The sequence below is a fragment of the Pollicipes pollicipes genome, unplaced genomic scaffold (genome assembly GCF_011947565.3).
Source record: "Pollicipes pollicipes isolate AB1234 unplaced genomic scaffold, Ppol_2.1 Scaffold_5724;HRSCAF=6776_pilon_pilon_pilon, whole genome shotgun sequence".
NCBI lineage: Eukaryota > Metazoa > Arthropoda > Thecostraca > Pollicipedomorpha > Pollicipedidae > Pollicipes > Pollicipes pollicipes.
Genome location: NW_023596746.1, coordinates 40,123,032 through 40,150,662, shown reverse-complemented (window position 1 = coordinate 40,150,662; position 27,631 = coordinate 40,123,032). Strand labels below are relative to the sequence as shown.

General features: G+C 54.6%; 1 protein-coding gene across 4 annotated transcripts; it reads left to right on the top strand.

Moving 5' to 3' along the window:
• The first annotated feature begins 807 nt into the window (after positions 1–807).
• On the top strand, positions 808–27,631 carry LOC119103349 (heterogeneous nuclear ribonucleoprotein K). 4 transcript variants are annotated; one of them, XM_037226854.1, is made up of 12 exons: positions 808–1,105; positions 5,705–5,739; positions 19,782–19,876; positions 21,118–21,174; positions 21,862–21,905; positions 22,475–22,547; positions 23,094–23,207; positions 23,671–23,799; positions 24,658–24,938; positions 25,202–25,427; positions 25,939–26,108; positions 27,399–27,631. In XM_037226854.1, the coding sequence occupies exons 3-12, from the start codon at positions 19,784–19,786 to the stop codon at positions 27,433–27,435; spliced, it is 1,224 nt and encodes a 407-aa protein (XP_037082749.1). In that variant the 5' UTR covers positions 808–1,105; positions 5,705–5,739; positions 19,782–19,783; the 3' UTR covers positions 27,436–27,631. The 4 variants fall into 4 exon arrangements, with proteins under 4 accessions (XP_037082749.1, XP_037082748.1, XP_037082750.1 ...); XM_037226853.1 differs by having other exon boundaries at positions 810–1,063; XM_037226855.1 differs by lacking the exons at positions 808–1,105; positions 5,705–5,739 and adding an exon at positions 18,792–18,828.

The following is a 27,631-nucleotide window of genomic DNA, read 5'->3' as shown; positions in this document are numbered from 1 at the left end:
AAGGCAAATGAAAATATAATGATCGCGTCGTTCACATGTGGCGTTTTTTGAGGTCGATTTCCAGATGAAACTGCCGTCAATTGGCTCTTAATCAATGTTGTGCAACGTACAATTACGCAATCAAACAATCACGCATCGACGAGCATATTTGCTAAACAGAGAAGTTGTTTTGCCTAGATCATTCTTTTACATTTAAAAGCATACAAAAAGCTGTGATTGAGCTTGTTTCATCATATGTGATGCTTTCTCTGATACATTTAAACGTGAAACACCCCCTTTAACAAGATGAAGGGCGTTTTTTTTTGCAGAAAAACGGTTGGAAAATGACAGCATTTGACATTTATACCCTCCCTGATGCGGGATCCGGATGCATGTTTGCCTCGGTTTACCCATTAAAGAACATGTTGATGCTGAACTGAAATCAGTCGTTTAGGACCCGAAAGGCTCATCTTGAGAGACTCGTGACTTTCAACTGAATCTTTATGCATTTTTTTCCAAAATCCTGCGAATTTGGACCGGGTATATACGTCACTTAGAGGATGAGCTGTAAAAGTTCAAGCATTTAATAGACTTTCTTCTTTCTGCTGCTACATTCGTAGCAAAACGGGGTTCGGAGGATTAGTTTCGCTAATGAAATGAGCTCAAATATTTGAGCGAGAAGCGTACATTTTGAATGCAAGGTACCTATCCTTCGTCGATATCGTACGTTGATATGTAATGACTATCGTTAAAAAGAATACAAGGTTTTTGGTCTAATTTTCTTCATTTTATAGTAATTCACCGAGAAATGGAGGAAAACGGCGTCTTATTATTTTTCTGTGAGATAGTGTAACCCAAGGCAGTACAAAGACGCTTTTACCAGCTTGGATTAAGTCTTTGCTGTCTTTCGCCACATTCATCGACGACCCTTGACCGGCGCCAAACGTGGCCCCTGAGTGTGCCTCCCGGTTGCTCACGCCGCGCCGCCATTGCAGAGGGAGACGGTTTCGGACGTTTTAGTCGCGAAGATTGCCCTGGCTTTTCTTTTTTGCAGGTGTTCATCGTGTCTCTCGGGGTTTCTTTGGTGAGCTTTGTTTACTTGTGTGGTATTGTTCGGTGGTGCTTGGTGAGTTACGACATAGAACGCGCATTCGGCACCATTGCGGCCCATCAACGTTTTGGCGCCATAATGGTTGGATGCATTGCTTATGTGTTAGGGTGTGGTGTATATATATATATATATATATATATATATATATATATATATATATATATGTGTGTGTGTGTGTGTGTGTGTGTGGTTAGTGTCCTGCAAAAATTTCGTGGAAGCGATAGTTTAATCCTGGAAGCCATATTTCAGGTACAGCTAGGAAGCATAGTGATGAGTGCCATTGTGATTTTCTTTAAAATGTTATAAAAATGAGAATGTGTGCAAGCCATGGGTCAAAATACATGTGACAAACTTAATGGCCAAGGTAGTAAGGTGGGAGAAAATATTTTGGCATATGTGCAGGGTTTATTTTAAGGTCTGTGAGGTTGGTGTATGGATGTGACCAATTACAGGGCATATGTACCTGAGTTTTTAAAGAATTATGATGTTGCAGAGGTGATTTGTAGGAAAGATGCTTCCCAAAGCATTTGTCACTAACATAGTTTAAAGTTCATTGGAATTCAGCTGGGCGTGAGGTTCAGCATGGTAATATTGAGTAGGCCTACACAGACATGGCATATTTATAGACATTTTTTGTTGTTTTTTTTTGTATACCAACTTTTTGTGGACTGGCCTTGAAAGGAAGATATTAGTTTTCTTCTGGTAATCAGTTGTGTTTTTACCTTATACTTTAACTGCATTGTACAGTAATTAATATGTTATGTCATTAAATGCCGTAAATAATTTTCAAACAGGGATATTAAGTGATATTTTTATCTTACCTTCAAATCTTTACATTGAAACAATAGCATGGATATCGGTCCGTAACACTGAGAGCACAGCATTGACACAGACGCCTCATGGCCATCCCACCAGATCAAGGCCAGCACTTTTTTCCATCTTAGAGCGGGGCATTTTCTGCAGTTGTGCTGATCATTGATGTGGTCAGAATGTTAAATATGACATATTAGTAAGGTAAAATGATTGATTAGTAATATATGTTATTGTACAATAGTATATCAAGAATGGGTAGGGTGGGCCAGGGCTAGGGCTGGGCCTGGGCTAGGCTGTAAATTTAGTGGCCTGCAGTACTGGTACTGGATATCTTATTTTGCATGCGTGTTTTCATACCAGTTTTTTACTTCTATATGTAGACTACACATTCAGTTATTATGTTGATCAATCAGTGATTATTACCCTAAAGCTCCATCTTGAAAAACAGAAGCTTGCTTGTCCAATGGGATGACCTTTATTGATCTGCATTATATCACTAGTTATGATTCAGTGTCTGATTTGAGTATAATATTTATCATATTTTTTAGGTAGGGTTTTAACCTGGTCATAGTGCCAGTTATGTGCAATGTGTTCTTATACAGTCAAATACAAATGTCCACCTTACCCATTTTCTTGTTTTGTGCAGAATGCTTGCAATGTTTCTAGAATGGCATATCATTGCTCCAATTATGCAAAGTTTGCATTGCAAAACCCCTTAAGTGGTCTTCAGATAATTTTGACATGTGGCCAGGATGTGTTTTTACACAAGTGATGGCCATTGTTTCTGGAAATTGTGCTCACAAACACCAGATGTGAACAGCTTAGCATGTATAGATTTCTTAGCCTTGATCACCTCATTACTAATTGAGTCACAGATATTCAAAAAATGTGAAGCCATTTTCCTGAGTGACCTTGAAATAGTCTCCATCTTTGCTGACAGCTCAGAAACTGGGGAAGTTTGGTTCTTAAGAAGGGACAGTGCTGTGAGCTGCACTGAATGATCTTTAAGATGTCTTTGTCATTTGAAAACCTCAGAAATGTAGAACACTCACTTTAAGTGTGATATTTTAGCTGCTGACTTGCAGGTGTAAAACTCAGCCTTAACTAAAATATGACTGATGCTGTTTTGTGATCATTTGGCAATCATGCCTCTATCACTGGATAGAGACAGGAGGAACTGTTCCACATGTGCATGGGATTTTGAATTCAAATAGCCATCTTGAAGATATTTTGGTGCAGTTCAGAACCCTACCTGTCTTCATACCTATGCCCCTGTTGTTTCTGAGCTACACTCTCACAGTACACTCCCAGGTGAGGACATTTTTGATATATCTTGTCCAGGAAATACATGAGTATTTTGGGAAGTGTTTCAAAGCCCCAATGTACCATTCTATTAGCCATTGCAGTCAAGGCCAAGAAAAATGTAATTGTGGAGGCATTCATGTATGGCATTTGTGGGTGTGATTTCCAGACATAACAGCTGTCATTAGCTCTTGATCAATGTTGTGGAAGGTACGATAATGTAATCAAACCGTGATGCATTAATGTGCATATTTGCTAAACAATAACATTATTTAATGCTTGCTTCAATGCCTTCAAATGTGAAACATTTCCTTTTAGTATACATATGCATATTGGGATATACCAGCTAAGGAAAATGTTCCACATTTGAAGATGTTGAAGCAATTATGAGATCTGATGATATAAGGTTGCTTCTATCACTATTAGTATGTGTTTTAAGTTAAAAAGACTGCTCTAGGCAACCCAGTTACTCTGTTTAGTGAATATCATTTTGTATATGCTATTGGATTACACAATTACGCAGTGTACTACTTTGATGGCCCATGCATCTGGAAATCATGCCCACAAACACCAGGTATGAACAACTCAAAACTTATATTTTTATGGGTCTTAATGGTGGCATAACTAGTGGAATGGCAGGATTTCAGTAGAGTTATCATGGGATGATGGATGACTGGGTGACCATGAAATGGTCTCCAAAATAATCTGCACATCTTTGCATGCTCAGAAACCAGAGAGGTTTAGGTCTTATGAAGGGTATGGCTGTGAATGGCACAAAATGATCCTCATTGTGGCTATCTCAGTTCTAAACTTTATATATATATATATATATATATTTAATGTATATGTATATATGTATATTTAGTGGAACATTGCATGTAATGTAATGTAACAAATGTCAGTTTTACTGACAGTACTTTGCATTTCAAGCTGTGCTTATGTTCACAAGCAAAGAAGTAAAGTGAAGGTGGGTGCTGCACCACCAGCTGATGCTACACTGGAGGGATAGTGGGACAGGGGAGAGGTAGAAGACATTTTTGATACATCTTGTCCATGAAGCCATATATATATATATATATATATATATATATATATATATATATATATATATATGTATATATATTGGAATCTTTTGGCAAAATCCTTTCTTTGATACATGTTTGATTAGAAATAACTGCTGACTCAGCATTGACAAGCTTTTTGATGCATTGTTCTAGGTTCCAGGCCTTTGACTTGGTGTCTTTGCTTAGATTTAAGATGGTTCACACATAATTACTCATATATTCATCACTTCTTCTATTCTAACATTTTGAGATCCTATCTGATCGTCGGAGAAGACTAAATGGCACAAGAAATAAGTTTTGAGTTTTAAAGGATGAAAAATTGTGCACTACTGTTGTAAAACATCTTTTGGTACAAAGAACATAACTGAAGCATAACTAATTGAAGTAAGGCAGTATCCTATTTTCATCTTCATACATGTAAGAAACACTCATAATGGGAACACCACAAAGACACAATGGGAACACTATTGCCACAATCACCTTGCCACAAACACTATTTCCACAATCACTGAGCACTTCTGATGTGATTGTGGCAATAGTGTTCCCATTGTGTCTTTGTGGTGTTCCCATTATGAGTGTTTCTTACATGTATGAAAATGAAAATCGGATACTGTCTTACTTTAATTAGTTATGCTTCATTTATGTTCGCTGTACCAAAAGATGTTTTCAACAGTAGCGCACAATAGTAGCGAGAATAGTGAATAGCGTACAATAGTAGCAAGAACAGTAGCACACAATTTTTCATCCTTTATAACTCAAAACTTATTTCTTGTGCCAGTGAGCCTTCTCCGACGATGAGATAGGATCTCGAAATGTTAGAATGGATGAAGTGATGAATATATGAGTAATTTTGTGCAAATCATCTTTAATCTAAGCAATGACGCCAAGCCAAATGCCCGGAAACTAGAACGATGCATCAAAAAGCTTGTCAATGCTGAGTCAGCAGCTATTTTTAATCAAACATGTATATATATATATATATATATATATATATATATATCTATATATATATATATATATATATATATATGTGTGTGTGTGTGTGTGTGTGTGCGTGTGCGTTTGCGTGTGCGTGTGCGTGTGCGTGTGCATGTTGATACATGCCTAAAAGATGGGGAGTGGTGAGGGCATGTTTACATTTTGCCTCTCTTTTCCCCCAATGTTTTTACCCAATATATCGTAGAAAATGGCTGAGTTGGACCCATGAGCAACTCTCTGCAGAGGCCATTACATTGTTGGTTTTCTCAGATGCATCTGTGGCATTGATGTGCGAGTGATGTACAAATGATGTTGCATGATATTTTGCTTGTTTAGACCATATGTGTCTTGCTGATCCCTTTCATGAGGGCCTGTTGTATTTACAACAACAAAAACAGGTGGTTGATGGTCTTTGAGATGATGATGCATCAGTTCTGACAGCACCTCTCATTTTCAGATACAGTTTGGGAGGACGTCTGCAACACATTGCTAGTGAGTACTGTTCTCCCGATTTTTTTTCACTTTCCTTCCTGATCAGAGACTGCAGAATTTATTGTTGGCAGGGTGTGTGATTGCAGAGTGGCATGTAATTAAGATTGATTACATAAGATAGATGAGGATGTATTCAGGTACCTGCTCCTGCCTCTTGCCGCTGAAAGGTTAAGTTATGCCCCACTGTTTGTGCACACACAGGGGATTTGCATCGCTTAGACGCCGGAATATTTCGGCCATGCGTTAACAACATGCTGCAGTCGAGTGCTCCTTATTAGTTTTATCTATCTGCCATTGAGTATCGATATACAGATATAGGCCTGCGCGCGCGGCGACAGGGCGGAGAAGCCGTCCGTGCTTCTGTTCCCAATATTAGTCCACTGTCGTGCATTGTGTACCTCCTGGTGCTGTATTCCACCTTGGGGCTGGCCTGGTGGGTGTGTGGCTGGCCCTGTCCAGCCTCACGCCAGAAGCTGCCTCTTCTGTCGAGGGAAGATGGCACGGTCGGAAACAGCGGCCACCAGACCAGCCATTGTGTACCTCCTCCGGGTGCTGTATTCCGCCTTGGGGCTAGCCTGGTGGGTGTGTGGCTGCCCCATCCAGCCTCACACCAGAGGCTGCCTCTTCTGTCGAGGGAAGCTAGCACGGGCGGGAACAGCGGCCACCAGACCAGCCATTGTGTACCTTCTCCGGGTGCTGTATTCCGCCTTGGGGCTAGCCTGGTGGGTGTGTGGCTGCCCCATCCAGCCTCACACCAGAGGCTGCCTCTTCTGTCAAGGGAAGCTAGCACGGTCGGAAACAGCGGCCACCAGACCAGCCGTTCGGGACGTGCAGGCGTCTGGGGGACGTGTTCGTGGGTGGCGGCGCCGCGAATGGGAGGGACCAGCGTCTGGCGTTCAATCCCGAGGATTTACCAAAGGGCAGGTGGCGCTACCTGGAGTTTAGCCCGGAAAAGCGATTGGCTGATCGTCCCGTAGATGGCAGCACTGAACGCACGAGGCGGGCTCGCGAGTCGCAGGGCTGATGTTTGGTTGCTCTGGATTGCGTTGGAGGCTCCAAGGGCACTGTCGGCCGTGTTCCAATCGACCGCGTGTCAGCCGAGCAGCGCTGGTTTGAACGCCGTAACCGGGGCTACCGGCTCGGGACGGCATTGGTGGACGGCCTGGTGTCCGTGGAACACGGCTTCAACCCAGGCGGGCAGTGCAGACTGCTCCCACTAAGATGATCTTAGCTCAATGCGAATTCGACGTGGGGTGTGGCGTGTCAAAATTGGCCCACGGGGCTCCGAGTGGATTGGGTTTATTGCGCCGAGGCCAGCGGTAGTTCTGTTCAGTATATTTAATGGAAGCAAATGCCACGACGTTGGTGTATTTGTTCTGCAGTGATTTCGTAATGTTTGGCATTCGGCGTCGAAACTGAAGCGATTTCGGGAAAAGAATGCTGCAACAGGCAATGCTGGGTAGATTGCTTTATAAGAATTGCACACAACTATCTTTCTATTTTTTGTAAGTTTTGGGGTGAGGCCCATATTTACGTAATATCTGACGATTTGGTTTGAAAGAAGGGTTCATCGTAAAGGATGGCCATGTAGCCCCACCAGCCGGGTGCGTCGTAAAGTGCCCCCACCCCCATCCCCACCTCCACCAACATGAACCACTGTCTGGTTCGAAAATGCGACAGGGGCATTGAGAAGGTATGTCTCTTCCAACCCTTATGAAGGTCCCAAGAACAAACCAAAATTAGATGCGTACTTTCTACGAAACTACGTCCGGTTCTTTTGTCTTTGTAAGCCGGGCGCTCGATATTAACACGGGTGTACGAAATGGTTCAAGCGTATGAAAGGCAAGCCGCATACCTGTTTGATACACTTCGCCGTCGCTGGACTCAATGCTGAATAAGGGAAAGTGTGCTTATCACTCTCGGATTGTGATTCGCTTACAATATTCAACTATTCAAAACAATCTTCATTCGCCGAATCGTGGCCATCCTTGGTTCGACACCGAACCGATTCCGCGATGGCGGCGTTGGGCTGATGCGAGCGGAAATAGTGACGGGGTCTGGTGCGAGCGGCGAGGGCGAGGGACTGGTGCGAACGGAAGTGGTGACGGAGTCCGGTGCGGGCGGCGAGGAAGCCGGGGACTGGTGCGAGCGGCAAGGAGGACGGGGTCTGGTGCGAGCGGCGGAGAGGACGGGGACTGGTGCGAGCGGCAAGGAGGACCGCAGCTGGTGCGAGCGGCGAGGGCGGGGGGCTGGTGCGAGCGGCAAGGAGGACGGGGTCTGGTGCGAGCGGCGGGGAGGACGGGGATTGGTGCGAGCGGCAAGGAGAACGGTGGCTGGTGCGAGTGGCGAGGGAGGCGGTGGGTGGCGTGAGCGGCGAGGGCGACGGGTCTGGTGCGAACGGAAATGGTGACGGGTGTGGTGCGAGCGGTGGGGATGACGGGGACTGGTGCGAGCGGCGAGGGCGAGGGCGAAGGCGACGGGGCTGGTGCGAGCGGTGGGGATGATCGGGTCCGGTGCGAGCGGCGAGGGGGGGGGGGGGGGGCGGGGGCTGGTGCGAGCGGCGAGGCCGCAACCGTGCCCATCGATCGCTGGAGGCGCGGCCGGGGGTCGTGCCCGAGCCGTGCACGGCGGCGCGCGGCCGCGCCCAGCACCTGCCTCCGCCCCCGCCTCGGCCGTGACGATCGATCCCCACCCGTTGCCATAGGGATGGGCGCCAAACAGCGGTCGCGAGCTGCCGATACATAATGCAGCGCGCTGACCGCCGCCGCGGCCCCGGCCGGCCCGCGGACCGCCGGTCGCACGACCGTAAGGACCGGGTGTCTGGTCTCGCTGAGACCGCTCGGGGTCGGCGAGGTCCCGGGGTCAGCAGCCCTGTCACGGTGGGATGAAATCTTCGTGACAGGATTTCGTGACGTGACATTCGATCAGACGCTATCTGTGCCTGTGACTGGGCAGCGCGCTGGAAACGGAGCGAAGTCGTATACGCCACTTTCTGGCGCGCTGCACTCTGTGGCTGCCCTGTCCCAATCGCTGAGAGGTGTCACGTCATGGTTATCCCATTCAACGCTCGTGTTCGGTCTCATTGAATTCGGCATCGTGATTCGGTTGGAGGCAGCGCGAAGCGATCTCAGAAAATGGGAACGCATTCATGTGCGTGCTTGATCTTGATTGTATGTACCTGAGGCTAAATATACCATCACCTTGCCCACGCTTGTTTGACGACGCATAATAATCAAAGTCCCATTGCACGTCTTGATGCCACCACTGCAACAAATAAGCCCTTGCCGTTAGCTGATGATTATTGTCGGCGACTTGAAGTGATTATCTTATAGCTGAGGCTATCTGATTGTCATTCCAGCATAACAGGGGTGTGTGTTTCCATATTTAGAGGGGTCCTGCCTCCCACATTCTCATGTTGATTCCCCTCCAATGTTGGTTCAGCCCCAGATCTTTTTTTGCTGGAATCTACAAAAGGTGGAATGTTAGACAAAAGACAGAGCCTTCATTGCATGGGTATTGTTTGATGCCTTGACTAGTATGATTCTCAAACAAAGCCATATTTCGCCGATGCTCAGTCTGTCAAAAGGAAGAGCCTGAAATATGTTGACGAACGCAAATTAGGGGGAGGATTGACCGTCATGCTACGATCCATCCCCCTCCAATCATCACCACGCTGGGTCTCTGGATTCTTGCTGGATGCTCTGGCACGATTCCAGGCTGGATCCTGGTTCCTGTCGAATCTCCAGGCGTACCCCAAGCGGGATGTTGTTGTTTTTTCTGATTCTGTGGGTCTAGCGATAGGCTTGATCTTGGTTCCTACTGGTTTCTCGACGTCATTTCACATTGGTTTTTTGGGGTTCTTCCTGGTCCCTCGTTTCTGGTTTGTTGCGAAAAATAATGGCTGACTACCACATTCGGGCCGTATGTACTAACTTTATCGACTCATGTACACACGTCGACTTTCTTGGAAGTCGACGTGTGGAAGTGGCGGGGGAGGAGGCTGACTCCCGTACTGGCGGAGGAGCGGGCCGATGTTTGCCGATTTCCGTGCGCAGTCGTGCGCCGGCAGTGAGCATGGAAACGGCCCATGTGACCCGCCCAGAAAACGGTCGAATACAACATAATGAGTTCAGAGCTCTTTTGCTGTTTCTTTTTCTGGTCAGTTTCTTTACTGACCTAACGGCGCGACCGTTTTGACAGCCCGAAGCGTGAGTATTGACGATATAGCCAATGCTCGAATGATAAGGTCGTGTAACCAGTACCAGTACTTCTTGGTTTATGAGGGTGGGGAGCTGTCCGAAGAAGAACTGGGAAACTCAAAATGCCGACAAACTAGAAGCGCTAGGGTTTTTTTGATGGATATAAAGTCAAACACGGCACAATGGCTTAAGTCAGACAGATTGGGCCATGAGCACTACCTAGGCACTTGTCCGGGGCTTTGGTGACAGCCATCCATTCGTAATATAAAAATGGTCCCAACAATCTCATCACATTCACTAAAAACTGAGATTCCCTCTAAGTTCATCCATCCCATCAATTACAATTGATAGGGCCTGACTGCCCCAGGGTAGCCAATACTATATCAATGCCATTTGCACGGTTGTATGGAAACTCTGAAAATCATTGCTCCTACGCCTGCTAAAGTCATGAGCGTGACGTATTCCAGTACATCATGCAGTACATTTCAGTTCATCCAGTACAGCGTTATCTGCCTGCTCTCCAAGAGTGTCGGGCTTCATTTGCGTATGTTCAGGTACCATGTACATGGCAGCAACGATCACTTCCATTATCGCCTCGCTTGCCGCACGTCGCACGTCGTCTTACTTGTTGTGTATTGCTTTGCAAGGCTGATTGTTTGTCCTCGTCGCCCTTAGAAATTGTTGCCAGCGAATGAAGGGTATGATACCGCGTATATGCTTATCTCCGTTATGTGTTCTATGTTCGTAGTCCTTGGAAATGTGCCGTAAACATACGTACGATGTGCATGGTGAGCCTCAACTAAGTCATGCCAAGAAATCCGGTCAGGTTCGCTCGCATGCAGGGTTGATGGACCAGAAACACGTCTACTCCACGACACACGTTTCCCTGAAGCCCGTGTTGTACATGTAGAGGCGGTGGCTGGCGTGTCGCGGGGCGCCTGGCAGCACAGCGTGGCACGGACAGCTGCGCCACGCCTGCCGTCCGGCCGATGTTCGACATGTCATGGTGGCGCACGGCCAGCGAATGCGGACTGGACGGGCTCGGGTCGATTGGTGCATCGCGTATGAATGTGGCGGGGTGCACGGGCCGGTTCGGACGGAGGGTGGCGCGCCCGGTCGATGGCTCAGTGGTGCATGAATGCGGCGGGGCACGGGCCCGTTTGGGCGGTGAGAAGCGGACTGGACCGCCGCGCCGCCGCGATCGTTACGGGTCTGGCGGCGGACCGGGCCGGGTCCGGCCGCGGCGGCGTCGTCGGCTCCTGCCGCCGACCCCCGGCCCGGTCGCGGACCGGTCAGCGGCCGTAGTATCCGGTGCGCCCGGGATGGCCGCCGCCATGTCGCGGCCGGTGCTTCCCGGCGTCGGCGGCGGTCACCGCCACCGCCGCCGGGGGAAATCTCCGGCCGGTGGGCCGGGTCGCCGCCGCCGCCGCCGCCGCCGCTGCCGCCGCCGCTCAATAGTTGGTGGACGGGCTGCCGGCGCGACCCGGGCCCGGTCGCACCTGTCCTTCAGGTCGTGCGTGGTCTGGGCTGGGCGTGGCAGGTCAGGCAAGCTTCAGGCCCGGGGCGATGCTGGCTCGCATCAGGCGACGCAGCTGAAGGCGTTTTCGAGCAGCGTGGATAATAATAAATGAAATAGGAAATGAAATGAAATAATACGAATAGCTCGTCTGGTTGTATTTCGGTGACCCTGGGCTCACTTCACGGCTTGAGGTAGTGGGAGGAGGTGGGGATGGGCGACCGATTGATGTTATTTGTGGAATGGCTGGAAGTTCGGCTTTGGTGTTGTAGTGAAGCCGTCGTGTATTCAGTAGCGACATTTCCAGAAGTTATTCACGGCCCCAGCCATTCTTGCTTTCCGGCGTGACTGAACACTTGAGCGCTGTTTAGGTGGCCCAGGGCAGATGTTTCTGCGGAGATGGTGGCCGTCACCCAGCTGGGGTGTTAGTCTGTGGGGGGGGGGGGGGGGGCGGCGGTGTTTGGCGGAGTCAGGTGCTGCGGCACGCACGGCACCGGCCACACCTCCGAGGCTCGTGCCCACGGCCAGCCTGTTGTTTGCGTGCAGGAGCATACGCAAGAATTTACAGTGGGTTGGGGAAGGGCACTGCTTAAAAATGCTCGCTGAAAAGTCAGGACTGCCCGCCGGTGCGCCAATTCCCTGCATGGCGTAAAACAGCATGGCATGTTTTTGATAGGCTTAGCTTGATTTGTGTACCCCGAATTTGAGTTTTCCACATGCATTCACGCACATATAAATCATATAATACATTTGAGGAGGAGAGGGGGACAGATACCCGAGCAAGCCACTAGGTGGGTACGTTCCTGTTAACATGCATAAGACTTACTCTTCCATAGGATTCGTGCCTGTCGCACGGTTGGCCTGGGTACCGCATGACTGAACGGTCTGGATCAGGGATGCGGTCTTCTGGAAGTTCGTATCCAAAGCTCAATCCAAAGTGCAAGGACGGACTAGCTAGCCGTCCAACAAACCGGACCTGTCCAGAAATTTCCAATTTTGGTATAAAATGATTACTACCCGCAACCAGCGAACCCAGTCTGCTTGCGTCGCCGCATTCCCCCGCTGGAATCGGAAGGAAGGAAAGAAAACGGTCATGGAAAAGTAACATGCATCTGCATTGCATAAGTTGAGGTGCATATCAATGCGCGGCACGACAGAATGATGTGGGCTGTCCAAACAGCTCGAAAGATAACAACCCTGACCGTCTAATAATTTTTTGAAATTCCAGAAATTTGGAATCCAAACGGCACCTCTAATCTGGCTGCCCCGCCGTGATCTGGCATGAGGGCCTCGGCGGTGTGGAGCGCGCATTGCGGCCCACACTACCGGTGTGCCAGCGCCGCTGCACAGCAATGCGGGTCATGAGGGACAGTGGAGTTGGATTCCTGTGCGCCGGCCGGCCGCCGTAATCGCCTGTCACTAAAGCTGGCACGGCCGGGTCACAGGACGGGCACGGGTCGATGTCAGGACGGCGGCACTCCCATCGCAAGGTCAGGTCAGGTGGCAGCAGCGGCTTTTGGTGATCGGTGGTCCTGCGGTGCTCTGACTGACATAGTTCCGTTGCGTGCCGCTCTGTTGAGGTCACCGGAGTTCGTCCTGGTTAGTGCTAAGTGGTCTGGATTGAGATGAACGTTTCGTGTCGTGGTTATGGTTATATACATTCGGTTATGTATCAGCGCTCGGGATGCTTTAGCGGTGCCCAGGCTGCCGGTGCAGGGGCTGCACCAGTGCCAGGAAATGTCTGCCCGTTTTGTTTTTAATATGAGAGGGAATGCTCCACATTTGAAGATATTGCAGCGGGCATCTGGTATGACGGAATAAGCTCACTGGTGTTCTTTTATTTGGGTGTACTTTTAAGTGGAAATGACTGCTCTAGACAACAAAATTTATCGGTTCATTGTGCGCCTCGATACGTTATTGATCGCGTCATGGAACGTCTGTATGATAGCACTCACTTGTAATTCTTCAATCTTCCGAGAGGTGACCGCGGCGGTCCTGGATGCTGGCCGAAGCAAGTAGCATTAGGTGCTCATATTGTGGCCCTTTCTCGTGGTGTTGTTGCGTATTTATTCATGAGTTTAAGGTGCTTACTTGTAATCACATTCAGTTACAGCGCATTCGATTACAAACCTGATTTCCGTTATAGCTAGGAAGACACTTGTATTGTGTAGCACTAAGCGTAATTAGTGTTAGGGTCCTGCTCAGGCTGCACATCACTGGTTCAGAGCCAATTGATGGCCGTTATATATGGCAACTGTGCTCGCAAACGCCGGATATGAACGATCCGTCAATCTCACTTGCCTACCCCGCAGGACATTCCATGATTTGAATGACGTTATTATGACACCATGGGTACCTGTATAATCTTGAAATAGTCTGCACGTCCCCCCGGACGTGTAGCTCAGCAATTAAAGGGTTTAGGTCTTGGAAAGGCAAAGCGTGTAAACTGCGCTGAATGAGCTCCAATTTTTTTTCCAGATCACAACCGTACATTAATGTGGAATGCTCCCTTTAAGCCCACATCAGTGGGGGTGCCAATCAACGCCCGGCAGGTCTAAGCCCCAATGAACAGCAAGTCGCGCAGGCAAAGCGTCAGAAAGACCCAATTACTACCACAGTTTCCTATATCTATGCCCCTGGGGTGCCGGTAGTGTAGTGGTTAACGGGTCTGCGTTAACCACTGCGCGTCTGGGAAACCAGAGGTACGGGCTTCGATTCCCCGCTGTGCCCGCCCTTCCTGCCAGGGTGAGAGGCAGGCGACGCCATATAGCCTCAGCAGCTGAGTGCGTCGTAAAGCCCCAATGACGCACACACATATGTATGCCCCCATGCTGGCACCTGCACGATGGCACGCTTGCCGAGGTGTGTGTATCGGTCCTACACATCGTGCTAGCGATTGCTTCACAGCAGTCACAGCGGGCTCTCTGGGTGTGAGTGGTGTGCCCCAGTCCCTGCGGCCCGGCCTGGCGCCCGCCCGGGTGGCCCGTGGCCGGCACCGCCGGCTTGTGCTGGGGCACCGGGGGCCGCCGTTGCGACAGAGCCTCCCTGGCGATATTGATCCCCCCGCCGGGTCAGGCGAGCGGCCGGTCCCGCCCGGCGGACCCGTGTGTCCGGCCCGCGCCGTCCACCCCGGCCGGCTCCAAAACACACCGGCGTGCTTACCGCGACCCGTGCCGAGTCGTATGCAGTGTCGGATCCCGAGTTGGCCGGGGATTTCGAAACTCCTACGCAAGACACTGCGATAAATGTTGTGGTTGACTGGTAACAATTTATGTTTGTGTTCAAAGCTTGCTAATCTGGCACTCGTATGTCAACAACTGAGCATGTCGCCAAACGATCATATTACAAATGGACGTCCGGCAGGTTTACGTGTCGCCAATGTCCGTACGTACACAGACGTTCGTAAGCACTGAGGTATGCACGCGCAAATATTCGTAAACGGTTATATTCACACGCGCAGATGTTCGTAACGCAGATGTTTGTAAACGCTGATTTACATGTGGTCATGCAGCTTGAGACTGCGTACAAATTGGCTCGGCCTGGCACGGCTTTGGTAAAGGCGAAACCTGAGCAGCTAAATTAAGAGGGTATGTCTCCGTCTGTCTGTGCATTTAACAGCTGCGTCTACGAACATCCACTGTACGAACCTTTGCGGCTCCAACTATTACGTTACGTACATTAGCGTCGACGGACGATTAGTGGTACGAACATTTGCACTTCCGGACATTTGTCTTGAACATATATGATACGAATAATTGCGGTGCGTGCATTCGCGTGTGCGAACTCTGTGCCGATGAACATCAGCGATACGAACCAATGCACTTCTTACATCAGCGGTTACGAGGTGGGCGCTTGCGAACATATGAGTACATACCTTTGCGTATGGCCATCTGCCTTACGTGCTTCTGCTTGACGAGGTTTGTCCGTGTACCCGTAATAACTGGCGTGCCGTGGGACACTCGGCCAGCTGGGACATCGTTCGATAGGCTGCGTGACATGCGCTGAGGGGAAACAGGTCATGTAACGTGCCGTGTGAAAATTCGGACGCTCTTAAATCAATAGATGAAGCAGCTATTTCCAAAGTGCGCAATTTGTGTTGGGGACACCCAGTATTTGTCATATGCAGCGTTTAGTGTATCGGTTAGTGGTGGCCTAGGGGGCCTGTCACGACTTATGCATGAGCGTGGATTGGTTCATATTTTGTTCATTCGGACATGGAAGTGCAGAACATAATGATTCGCTGCACACGAAAGCGACTTATTTTCCACGTGGTCTCAGCTAAGCGGCTTGTTTGTACGGGTTGTGTGATATATTCGCTTAATTACGTGCGCATCAACGACAAAGTTACTTCACGTGTACCCCGCCCTTACCCATGTATCTGATTGTTCCAGTCACTTTATATTTAGCTGCTACCATTTTTTAGAAGTGGCATATGAAAGGGAATGTTTTAGATAGCCCCCAGTCTCTCCAGTGACCCTGCGATGATCCAAAAGAGACAAGGCACACACAGCGACTGACTATTATCTTTTTTTGTGCTATCATTCAAGCCACAGATAAAAAAACAGATTTTGATTTTGAGAAGGACCCCTGCTCTGTTCCCTAGATCCGCCCCTGGAATTAAGTTGCTACAGTTTTATGGTCCATCCATCGCCTCCTCTATTAACTCGGTGTCATGGCAGCGTGAGCCGGTGCGAGTTAATGCGCGACCGTGCGAAGCAAATCTGTGCGTTTACGTGACTGCTCACAATTTGCTGACAAGGCGTGGATCAGTCAGCGGACCTGTGGTCTGAGCTGGCTGACCATCGCGACCTTAAGATGCAAGCAGCTGAAGAGTGAAAGGTGACGATGCTGTGGCGTACTTGTCTTCTCGTGACATTTCAATGGTCCCTATCATTCAGACCATAACGGACCACCACGGCGGTCAGCGGTCAGCGGATGTGGTGTTCACTGGAGGCGAATCCAAGTGGCAGAGGCAAAAGTGGCGCGGGGTCACTGCAGTGGTCATAACGCGGAGTGGCTGCAGGAGCTGCCTCGAGCTGCGGTAGATGATTGGTCAGCCATTTCATGTTTATCGGCTCATGATCGACCTCAGCTCGAAACATATATGGGCACTGAAACACTTCCAGCATTTCCAGCACCATTATTGTTTTTGGTTGGCGTCGTGCTCTTGAAGGCGGACAGCGTGAACATAAGGATATCGATGTTGCAGTATGTTGAGCATGTATGATTCCTCTATCTCTACTGAGAAGTGGCCGGATGTGGTGTTCATATGCATGAGAAGAACAATACTCTACAACGAATACGAAATGTTATACATGACAGGAGATAGGTCCAGTTCTGGCACGGGCCATTTGACCCGCACCAGGGCACGTGTTAACATCGATGATAAACATTCCAACAGAGCAAATCGCCCTTTGCGCCAAATTTGGAAATAAAGTGGCCGAAATCTGGTCAGAGAAAATCGTCGAGGGGGTTGTCAGGTCATTTGTTGTTTGCTTCCCATCCCGCTCCCCCAACCGTGTTATCGTTTCGGCGCCCCTGCCTGGTGCCACAGCGACACGAGACTGGCAGATTCTGACGAAGGAGAGAACGGGCTGCCGTATGGGCCAAAGTGGCGGGCGATGTGTGCAGGCGCACGCGCGCGGACCAGGTTCGCGCGGTTCGGGCCGTTCCGAAGGCTTCATGGCGATGACAGACCGAACCGGAAGCCGACCGCACGTCGCATGCGCATGCACGTGGTGCCACGCCCTAACGAACCTCGACGCTGCTCATGCGCTAGTGATCCCATATATATATATATACGTCGGTAGCCACCTGTGAGCGGCCAGTGTCACCTTTTCTAAGATGCACTGCACTGGCACTGGCTGGCTGATGTCGTGTACGGAGCTCCATAACCTACAGCGAGAGCGGACCATGCGAACGGAACGGTCTCGCAAGCGGTGAACATCCAACCAAAATTTTTACGTTTTCCGTGGGACTCTGGCTACGGTTGATGGAGCGGAAAATCAGTAACTCCAGTGACTTCGTCGAATGGCATTGTGGGGCCTGACCACAGCTGCAACGCCAATTTTGAAGCAATGGCAGTTGCGGCTCTGTGCGCGATCGATGCGCGGATTTGTGCGCGAGCAATACATCGGCGGATCTCCCTGATCTTCCTCTTCCTATGAGAGGCAGATCTTCCAGGGCATTGACCAAACCCGATTGCTCGAGTTATCAATAACCGAAGGTGTGTGGCTCTTTATAATGCCGTCTGTTATCGCCTCGCTCGTCTTCACGCCCAACCATGCGATTCGCTGGTGAGTTGTGATAGTGTTGCTGTGTCTGGAACCGAATTGGACTCATCTGTAATCGGTGCGGGCTGCAGAATGTTTGATCACTGGTGGCGATTAGTCGACCATAACTCACTCAAATAGGTCCACATGATTCAAAGTTGCGTCTGCAATGAATGCGGTATGTTGGAGGGAGGGCGCGGAACGGTGGGTGAAAGCCAATGATGGTGTGGAGGGCGCTTGTCTTGCGTTCGTAACAAATAAATTACATGCATCTGCACAATCAAACCGGCGTTATTTCGGATTTTTCACGCACGCAATCAAGAGACCTGTTGTCTGCCGTCCTTCGATCAGGCACGGAACCCGCCGGCAGGTCACCTGACACTGTGCGTCCCTCCAGCCCGCAGTCGGCTTCCTCTCGACCCCGCTCGAGAGAGGAGATGTTTCCAGCGGCGGTTTTGCGTACGCCGACGCGTGCCGAGTGCCTCGTTGCTGGCTGCGATCCCCAGTAGCGAGCCACTTCAGCCCGCCCCGGCCGACGACGCCTGGGGCCGTAATTCTGCCGGCGTCGGCCGCTGCCGGGCTCCGTTCGCAACCGACTCCTTTGTGGCGCAGACGACTCGCCAGTCGGATGCGGTCCGCCCCCGCCCGCGCTTCCGCCCGCCGCTGCCGTCGTCGCCCCGGGACGCTTCGATGGGGCCAGCCGGCCGGGCGGCCGGCGGCGCTGGCTGACATTTCGTCCGCCGGCACCAATTTGCCGGCAGTCGCGACGATTGGGATTCAATCAGGAGATGGCTGGCGGTGTGTCGGCCGGGGACGGCGGCGTCCGCGGCGCCGCTCAATGCCGCGCCGCCGCCTTAAACCGCCGCGATTACGCTGGCCGCCTTATGAATTGTTTATCGGTCACTATGGCAACGGGCGTGACACGCAAACATGGCAACGGGCGACACCTGGCCCAATGGCAGCGTTCCACGTCGTGGCGTCCATCGGAATCGTTGTGTGGTGAACTTGTTGCCAGCGGCGGCGCCCCGGGCCGGCGGCGTCGATGGCCTATTGGGGTGGCCGCGGCCGAGCCGGCCGGTCGCCGCCTCGGGCGCGGCAGCAGGTACGCCGGCCTCGCTTTCGGCCAATCGTCGCGCAGCGCGCACTCGCTACGCCGCACCGTCCGCGGGTGTCTCACGACTCACGCTTGGTCGCTGCCGCTGTTGCTGATGCTGTTCAGAGGTGTGTTGGTCTGTGTTTCTGGGATTTACATCGTGTCGGGGATGTTAGGAAGAAGCTCTGTGTCTTTAGTCTTAGTTGTTGTCTGTTCCGGGGCTGCGGGCGCCGTGTCTGCGTTTGTGCTTGGTGCTCGCGCGCCGAGCGCCGTGCGCCGTAGGTCCGCCGTCGCCGGCGGGGGCCGCCGCCGGCGACCGCTCTCGTCGTCGTCGTCGGCCTCTCGGCGCGCCTCGGCCGACCCCGCCGCCGGAGTCGTCGGCCGGCCGTGCCCGTGTATCGATTATACGCGCGACTGACGTCAGCGCGCGGCGGCGGCGCCGGCCGGCCGCGGCCAGTGCCGCCGCTCGCCGCCTCCGTGACGGGACGTGTCGGCGGACGGCGTCTGGGCCCGGCCACGGGGTACGTGCCCCGCGCACGCGACGTCCGCGCGCGCGGCCGCCGCCGGCCCGGGCCGCGCGACCGGCCCGTCGCGGCGCCGCCTCGAGCCGCCCCGCCGGCGGCGACGGCTAGCGCCCTTGTCGGGCGGCCGCCGGCCAGCCGCGATATGGATCGAGTCCTCAGTTGGCGCGGCCCGGACTCTTGCGGCTGTCTTTGTGGGGCGAGGTTCGGTCTCGGCTTAGCTCCCGGCCGACGGTCGTCAGTCGCTGTCTGTAGTGTGGACGAGCGACAGGTGCTTCGACGGTGACCGGATCTGCGCCCTCTCCCGGCCGTCGCCGTGCTGCCGCTTTGGCAGCGATTTCGACGCGCGAGCGTCCGGCCGGCCCGGCGGTGGCGGCGGCCGGTCGAGCCGACGGTCCTAGCCCAGCGGGAGCCGTCCCTGACCGCGCCCCTCTGTTGCAGGCATGAAGCGAAGCCTGGATACCGAGGGGAACATGGACCCGACGAAGCGCTACCGGTCGCAGGACGTGTCACTTCGTCTGCTCATCAGCAGCCGGGTAGGTCGACAGGCTCTCGGGCCGGCCGTGGGGCAGGCGCGGCGGCCGCCGCCGTCCGTTCGGTCGCTCGCGTCGTCCAGAGCGCCGCGGAACTAACCAGGAATAGCGGTGGGGGATGTAGCCGTGTCGGTAAGCGGTGAGAATGTCCGTGCTGGGCGAGGAGCTTCCCGCGCGGTGAGCGCCTCGTGTTCTCCTGGGGCGGGAGCTCCGTCGCAGTGGTCCGTCCACTGGGCGTGCTTCCCGGCTGCGTGTGCCATCCCCCCCCCCCCCCCCGGGATTGGTGTGGCCAGCTGACGCGAGGGCTCCTCCGGCCACTTTGTCTCACCTGGGTAACGAAGTGCGGCCGGCCGGCGGCGGAGAGTTCATGAGGCGCTGTTGCCATCGATCGGCGGCGGGCGGCGCCCAGGTGCGCGCCGGCGTCCTTGGCGCCCCCGCCGGCCTCCGCCGCGACCTACCGCCGGGTCTCGCGCCACCGCGCCGACGACCTGGGATCGTGCTGAGGGGGGAGGCGGGCGGTTAGGCGTGCGAGGTGGTTTGGAGTCCGGATGAAGTGGACCGGGGATCGGGTTAAAGGAGACCGGGGTCCTGTTAAGGGAGGCGACCCGTCGGAGAATAATGCGATATGGCGTCTGGTCGCGGTTCACCGCGCTGTTGAGGTGTCTATTTGGAGAGGATGAACTCTCGCCTTGTGGTTTTTTTCTGTCTCGGTGTTCCGTATGTGGTATGCTGCACGGAAGGGAGAAGGACGATGGGGGGGCTAAGGGCGGTGGTCCTTGTGGAATTGAAACGGTAGTTTGAGCTTTTGGGACTGCAAACACTCTCCCCTGGCAGCTATGTTCGTGGCCAGTGAAGCATGCAATTGTATCGCACGGCCGTCCGCCTCTCGCTTTATTCAAATGTACAAGGGAGGTAAGATCATGGCCGATTCCTCTCTACTCTTTGACTTCTTGTTCGCAAGTTGGTAGATACCGTTTTGACTTTTTTCTGAAAGGCTATGCTTTGCAACGTTTCGCTTCATGTCTGTTTGGGTTGCGTTAGCATCAAGTCATTTGGAGCCAGGTGCAGCCCACTGTAGCGAAGTCTGGGTGTCAGTATTTGCGGGTGTCTGCGCGAGTGCTGTGGCTGTGAACGCACGTCGATGCGGCGCTACGACGCAGCCGAACTTGGTCGCCACTGCGCGGATGTCAATCAGGCCGATGCTCCGAATGAGTCTTCTGACCGTGCTGCCCCGTGTGCGGCAGGCGGCCGGCTCGGTGATTGGGCGCGGCGGCAGCAACATCAGCCGCCTCCGCGAGCAGGTGGGTCGCCGCCGAGGGACCGCATGCCCTTGCGTCGGCCCTCCGGCCGGAGCCTGCCGTAATGATAACGTCGAGCCGGCCCCCAGCGGCCATGTTCAGCATATCGATGCCGTGTTTTGATGACTCGTTTCTTTTTTGAACTCGCGTTTTATTTGGTTTGTGCGTTTAGTTATGTTTTTAATTGCAGGCCTCGGTTTCTTTTGGTTTAGGGGTGCCACCATTTAGTGCCCGCCGTGCCACGGTTTCATGTTGTCTCAAGCTGGTCTTAAATAGTGTACCAACGTAGCGACCGACCCATTCAATGTCAACGCCCGTGTTTGTTTGCTCTGGAGAACGCACTTGGGGTCGACATCATGTAGTATCTGGTTCTGCTGCTGGTGACCAGGTCCGTCTGTGAGCACCGGCCGGTCCCTGACCGACGTGTGTCTTGTTTTGAGTTGTTTTTGTTGGAGAGTGTGGCGCGGCCGCGGCCGGCGGCCCGCCCGCCCGCCCGCCGGGCGTGGCGCGGGCCGGCGGCCGGCGGCCGGTCCAGCGCGAGGCGTTAACTCTGCTCTCTCTCTCTCCCCATCTGTTCCCGCCCCCGCCCCGCTTGGCCCGCCCACCGCCGTGCGCGCCGCCACGCCCCCGGCCCCCGACCGCCACCGCGATTGGGTGTTGCCCCGGTGCTCGCCCCGCCCCGGGAAACAGAACAGTGCCACTGTAACAATACCAGACACAATGGGTCCGGAACGGTAACCAACTCGTATACTTCTATAAACCCCGTGATAAACAGCGCCGCTGGCGCCTCAGTGTGCATACGTGCCTCTTGCCTGGGCGCGCTCTTGCCGCGATGTCATTGCATGCTTGGTAGTCATTTGCTTAGCTGACGTGAACGACAGTTCAGTTGCCGGCGCTCTGCGCCTTCAGTTAGTTTACTTGCCGTTATCACGGGTCTTTCAACTATATTGCCTCGTTTATTGTGAAAGTTAATATATCATTCGTGTTGCTTGCCCGTGGCTATATGACTAGGATGCTTTTGGCTGCTTTTATCACTTCATTAAAGCTTCACGTATACATGAAATGTCTACTTGTGTGTAAAGCGGCTACGATAGGTCGTTCACGTTGTTAAAGTTGCCGCTTTCCGTATAGTCAGTCACCGCGTCTTGTTCGCTATCAAATACATGTTGTTCATTCTCGTTTCGTATTAGCTGCTGCATGCTCACGTTAAGCCGCTTGCGCCTAAATCGGTAACTTGTCGCGGTCGTCTGAGCGTGCGCACGGCGTGCGGTGCGCCGTCTGACCTGCCGCCGTCGCGTTCCAGGGTGGTCAACATCGGCGCCGACCGCGAGACCACGCTGAAGATCGTCACCGACCTCCTGCCCAACCTCGATGACGTGAGTGGTTGTCCGTTCCCCCCCCCCCCCCGCGGCCGCGCCTCCGCCGCCGCCCGCCGTGATTGAGGTCTCAGACTCAGACGTGGAATCCAGGGACGACACGGCTTTGTGTAGGCTCAGGCCGGTTTCTGTGCGAGGTGGACACGTGTTTGGCTATCAGTCGATGCTTTCCTGGCTGCCTCCAGGCCATCACAAGGTGTCAGTAGTGTGAAGATCTGATTATGTGTGGAGAAGATCCAATTGGTGTACGAGTCCAGTGCGCATGTGTGGCTCGGACCGTGGCGCGCGATCAGCCCACCAGCCCAATGCAGCCCGTTCCGTTCGGCCTGTGTGGGTCACGGATGTCCGAACCCGGCGTCTGTGCCCGCCTCCGGTCCGTGGCTGACCGCGTCTGGTGCGAGGCCAGACTCCCGCACCGGCCCGCGTGTTCTCCCGGCAGTCACCGGTGCACAGTCACAGAGCGCACGGGCCGTCACCGGTGCCGGCACGTGCGCTCGGGCTGCCAGACCGGGACTTACCCTGACCTGTCCGCGCGCGCGCCGCCAGTCTCCGGGCCGCGATCCGGACGCCACGGACGGCGAGGTCCGCTTCCTGGTGCACACCAGCCAGGCGGGCAGCATCATTGGCAAGTCGGGCTTCAAGATCAAGGAGCTGCGCGAGGTGAGCGGCCGCCGGCGCCCGCGCGCGCGCGCCGGCCGCGCCCCTTCCCGCCCGGTGCCCAGCGCGCGGACGACTGCACAGGAGGTGGCGGGCTGCTGCTCCTTGTTGGTTTTTGTCATCGGCAGAACGTTTTTAATTTGTCATGTGCGTATACTTCGTGTGTGCTCGGGGACTGCTGACGGGGCGGGGAAGGCTGGAGGTGCGATGTTGTCGACTGGCGGTAAAGGACGGTTGTGTCACGCAGGTTGTGCGTGACGGTGTTATTGATCTGGCTCGTACATCACGAAAGCCTCGTCTGTTGTGTGGGGCGGGTGGTGGACCGGCACTCGCTCGATCCGCTCACGCTCAGTTCAGCGGAGCGGTGGGCGGCACGACGCTCCGGCCACCATTCGGCGGCCGCGTGTGACGCCGCGCGGCCCGCGCACGCCGCCTGCTGACCCGCCGCCCGGCCGGCCGTCCGCAGGAGACGGGCACACAGATCCGCGTCTACACCGAGCCGTGTCCGCAGTCGTCGGACCGCGTGACGCAGATCTCGGGCCCGCGCGACAGCGTCGTCCAATGTCTGGGCCGCATCCTGGCGCTGCTCGACGAGGTAAGGGTGGCCGGACCCCAGTGGCGCCGCACCGCCCCGGCCGCCTCTGGAGCTTTCTTTAGCCCTCAGCAGCATCCCTGCGACCCCTGAAGTTTTCCTCTGCTCCCAGCACCACTTTGCGTACCTTTGCAGTGTCCCACCTTCCTCAGCTGGAGCTTTGCTGTGACCCAGCGCCACTTTGCGTACCTTTGCGGTGCCCCACCTTCCTCAGCTGGAGCTTTGCTGTGACCTCAGCGGCACCCGCTGACGCTCAGGCCTCCTCGGCGCCGCTGCTCCCTCTCAGCTGCCGTGCTGACATCCGAAAGCGCATGGGGATCCGGCCGGCCTTGCCTGCCGCGCCGGCCGCCTCGGGCCGGTGTGAGTGGATGCCCCCGGCCCATGTCGCCATGACGCCAGCGCTGAACTTCGGACGTGCTGTAATTCAGGGCGGCGGCCGTCTCTGGACGCGGCCGGTTATCTCTCCTCCGGGCATTGGACGTAATTGTCTCCGGCCGGCCCGAGGCTGCCGCGGAGCTCGCTCCGCGCCGCGTCCGGCTGCTCCGCTCAGATGCAGGCCGGTGTGCGTTGGTCGCACTGTACTGTATACGTCACACATTCCGCTGTGCTTGATAGGTCCGCTGCTAAATGTGTGATGACCTTTCAGCAGCCGTCTAATGAACTCCCCGTACTTTGCGTGTAGTGGTACTGCACGTTGTAGCTCGTTGCCCTTCGTGTGAGGGGTCGGAGGCCTTTTGTGTAATGAGCCGTTGCCCTATACGTGACGGGCTCGCTACCCTGTGCAGCCCATTGACCGCTGTACCGCCCGTGGGCGCGCAGGCGCCGCCGGGCCGCGTCTAATCGTCCGCCTCGTCGCCGCAGAGTCCGCCCAAGGGTATGTCGAGCCCGTACGACCCGTCCAACTACGACGAGATGTTCGCCGCCGAGTACGGCGGGTTCGCCGACGGCCGCAGCCGCTCGGGGCCGCAGGGCGGTATGGGGCGCGGCTTCCCGGGACCGGGCCGCGGCGGCATGGCCGGGCCGCGCCCCTTCCAGGCCTCCCCCATGCGCGGCGGCATGGGCGGTGGCATGGGAGGCGGCATGGGTGCCGGCATGGGCGCTGGCATGGGCGGCGCGCGCGGCGGTCTGCCGGCTCGCGGAGGGTGAGTTGCTGGAGCCGGGCAGAGCTGACATGGTAGACATGCGTGGAAGTTCGGCACCCTGACGTCGCGATCTAAGTGCCAGTCGCGTTCGTTGTCGTTGACCAGATATTATACGGCTAGCTTCCCTTCAATGCCGTCGCTTGCGACCTGCGCTGTCTGCCTCGGTTGCTCGCGTGTTTCGACACTGAAGCGTGGCGCGGCGGCTGGCCGTCTGCAGCGGCGTGTTTTGTGCCAGCCCTGACGCCTGCATGCCGTCCCGACAGATTCATGCGCGGTGGCGGTCGCGGAGGCATGGGCATGGGCCTGCCGGGCCAGATGGGCCAGCTGCCGCCGGGCGGCATGGACTTCAGCGCGCCGGCCGGCGGCGACATGCTGACCCTGCTGCAGGGTAACGGCGCCGGCCACGCCGCCGCCGGCGCCGGTGCGGCTGCCGGCGTCGGCGTCGGTGGCGGCGCCACCGAGACGCAGCAGTTCTCCGTGCCCAAGAACGTGAGTGACGGGGGAGGGGTTTCCCACCCGCGGCGAGGCGGTCAGTCCCGGATGTTTGGGTCAACAGCTGATATGCGCCGAACGTCGTCAGGCGCGACATTGCGCACGGCTTATTGCAGACTTTCACAGTTACGTGTGTCGCGCTCATCATCATGTGATTGACGCAATTATGGTACATTAGTCTGTGGCCGATTTCCGTCATTGGTAAGGGCATGTCGCTTGCGAGTATATAGCGATTATGTGGTAATAGAGGCATCGCATCCGGGGAGAACAGGCGCGCTGTATGCCCAGGTATGATGCGGTGCTTTGCATTCAGCACATTTGCATAGCTTCGTACCTGTAAGTAATTCGACAATGTACAGGAGCGTGGCGGAGCGCCATCGCCGCCGGGTCGCGTTTCGTCTTAGCCGGTCAGGGTCGGCAGAGAGAGCCGCGTTCAGGCGAGCCGTTGCCGTCGAGTGACCTGACCTGACCTGACCTGGGCTGACCCGTGCGCTGTCCGGCCGGGCAGGCGGTGGGCGCCATCATCGGCAAGGGCGGCTCGCGCATCCGCCAGATCCGCGCCGACTCGGGCGCCCAGATTAACATTGACGACGCCAAGGAGGGCCAGGCCGAGCGCGTGGTCACCATCACGGGCACCGCCGACCAGCTGCAGATGGCCCACTTCCTGCTGCAGAAGAGGTGAGCTGCGGCGGGGCGGGCTGGGGTGATGGCCGGGCTGTCGGCGCGAGCTGTCCACCGGACGGCACCGGTTGGTAAGCGGGTCAGAATGCGTGCAGCGAACGACAGATGTCTCCGACTCGCGGAAAAACAGTCGCTCGGGGACGGCTGTAACGTTCTAGTGCGTGTCTAGTTTTCGTGAAACGATGACAATTACGGTTCACTCAGACTACGCCGGCTGGGATACGGAGCGAGTTCGAACTCCCCGGATGCATACGTCTGAGACATTGCTGACGACATGTGTGCGCTGTGCGGGCCTTACACGTAGAAAAAGTCCGAAGCGGTGGGAGAGCTGCGTGGTGCGTCGTGCCAGCATGTTAGCGGGTTCCGAGGGACGGGCTGGCGCTGGCGGCTGACGACGCGCGGGGTTGCAGCGGTCGTTGGCGGCAGGAAGGCGCCACTTCCCCCCCCCCCCCCTCCCCTCCATTTTGCGCGGTTCTTTCGAACAAGTTCGCCCGTAGACTGATTGATCGCGCCTGTATGGACCTAAATTTTGGAAAGCGGTTTCGTCTCACGCGTGAAAGATTATTGGGGTGCCAGCATCAGATGGAAAAAACTGGCCGTGTCTTGTCACGTTACCAAAATGCAAGTCGAACCAAACACGAGCCTGTCGGCACCGATCCTGCCGTGTCCGGGACGTGTTGCTATACTGTGGCTGGAGGCAGTTCAAGAAGTGGACCCGCGCCGCCGCCAACGGATGCCTTAGCAGCCCGGCCGTGTGGAAGACTAGTGATTTTGTTGTTCTGTTTCGAGTAACAAGAAATCGCTAATCTCCTACGGCTGGGCCGGCCGGCGGCAGGCTCCGTGCGGCGGCGGGGACGGCCGCGCTGTCGGCGGCACCGCGGTGCGGTGCGGACGTGGTGACTACGACGGGCACCGGCCTGCCGTCCATGTGGCAGGGGTGGGCGCCGAGATGTGCGGCGTGCGATTGCGACGCACCTGACCTCGACTTGACCATATCGAGCAGTGCCTGAGGTGTGGCGGAACGCATCAGTCATCGGACGGTCGTTTGGGTCGTGCCGTGCCTTTTCTGATGTCGCGTTAGTTCTGTTCGATGTGGCGCACCGCCATGTATGTGATGGTGGTATGCAGTTGTCCACACTATGTGACTTGTGACGTAATCATGGTAATCGTTACCGATCTTCACGTGTCGCGATCCATGCTGTCTGTATTTACGAATCAGCGTGTCGTCCTGGCCACCGCGAGCCTTGTCAGTGTGTCTAACGCGTGTCCGTTCTCCTCTCACTGCAGCGTCCGCGAGAACTCGGACGGCAGGGGCGGCTACTAGGTGCGCTCCGCACTCCAGGCATTCCCGGCGCACGAGCTGCGCCTGCGCGCGCGGCGGCGCGGCGCCGACCGCCCCTACTCCCCCGGCCGGCGCCCCCACCCCGGAGACGAAGAGAGCCATCATAGCGCATCATTAGAGATACGCCCGCATTTTGTAACAAACGACGTCCGCACAAATACACCTTCTCGAAAACGCT

What these genes read in the sequence shown, in the direction of transcription:
- LOC119103349 (XM_037226854.1), top strand. Translation starts at nt 19,784, where the DNA reads ATGAAGCGAAGCCTGGATACCGAGGGGAACATGGACCCGACGAAGCGC. An exon ending in GTCTGCTCATCAGCAGCCGG is followed by an intron (nt 19,877 to 21,117) that starts GTAGGTCGACAG and finishes CGTGTGCGGCAG; the next exon opens with GCGGCCGGCTCGGTGATTGG. An exon ending in AGTTCTCCGTGCCCAAGAAC is followed by an intron (nt 25,428 to 25,938) that starts GTGAGTGACGGG and finishes CCGGCCGGGCAG; the next exon opens with GCGGTGGGCGCCATCATCGG.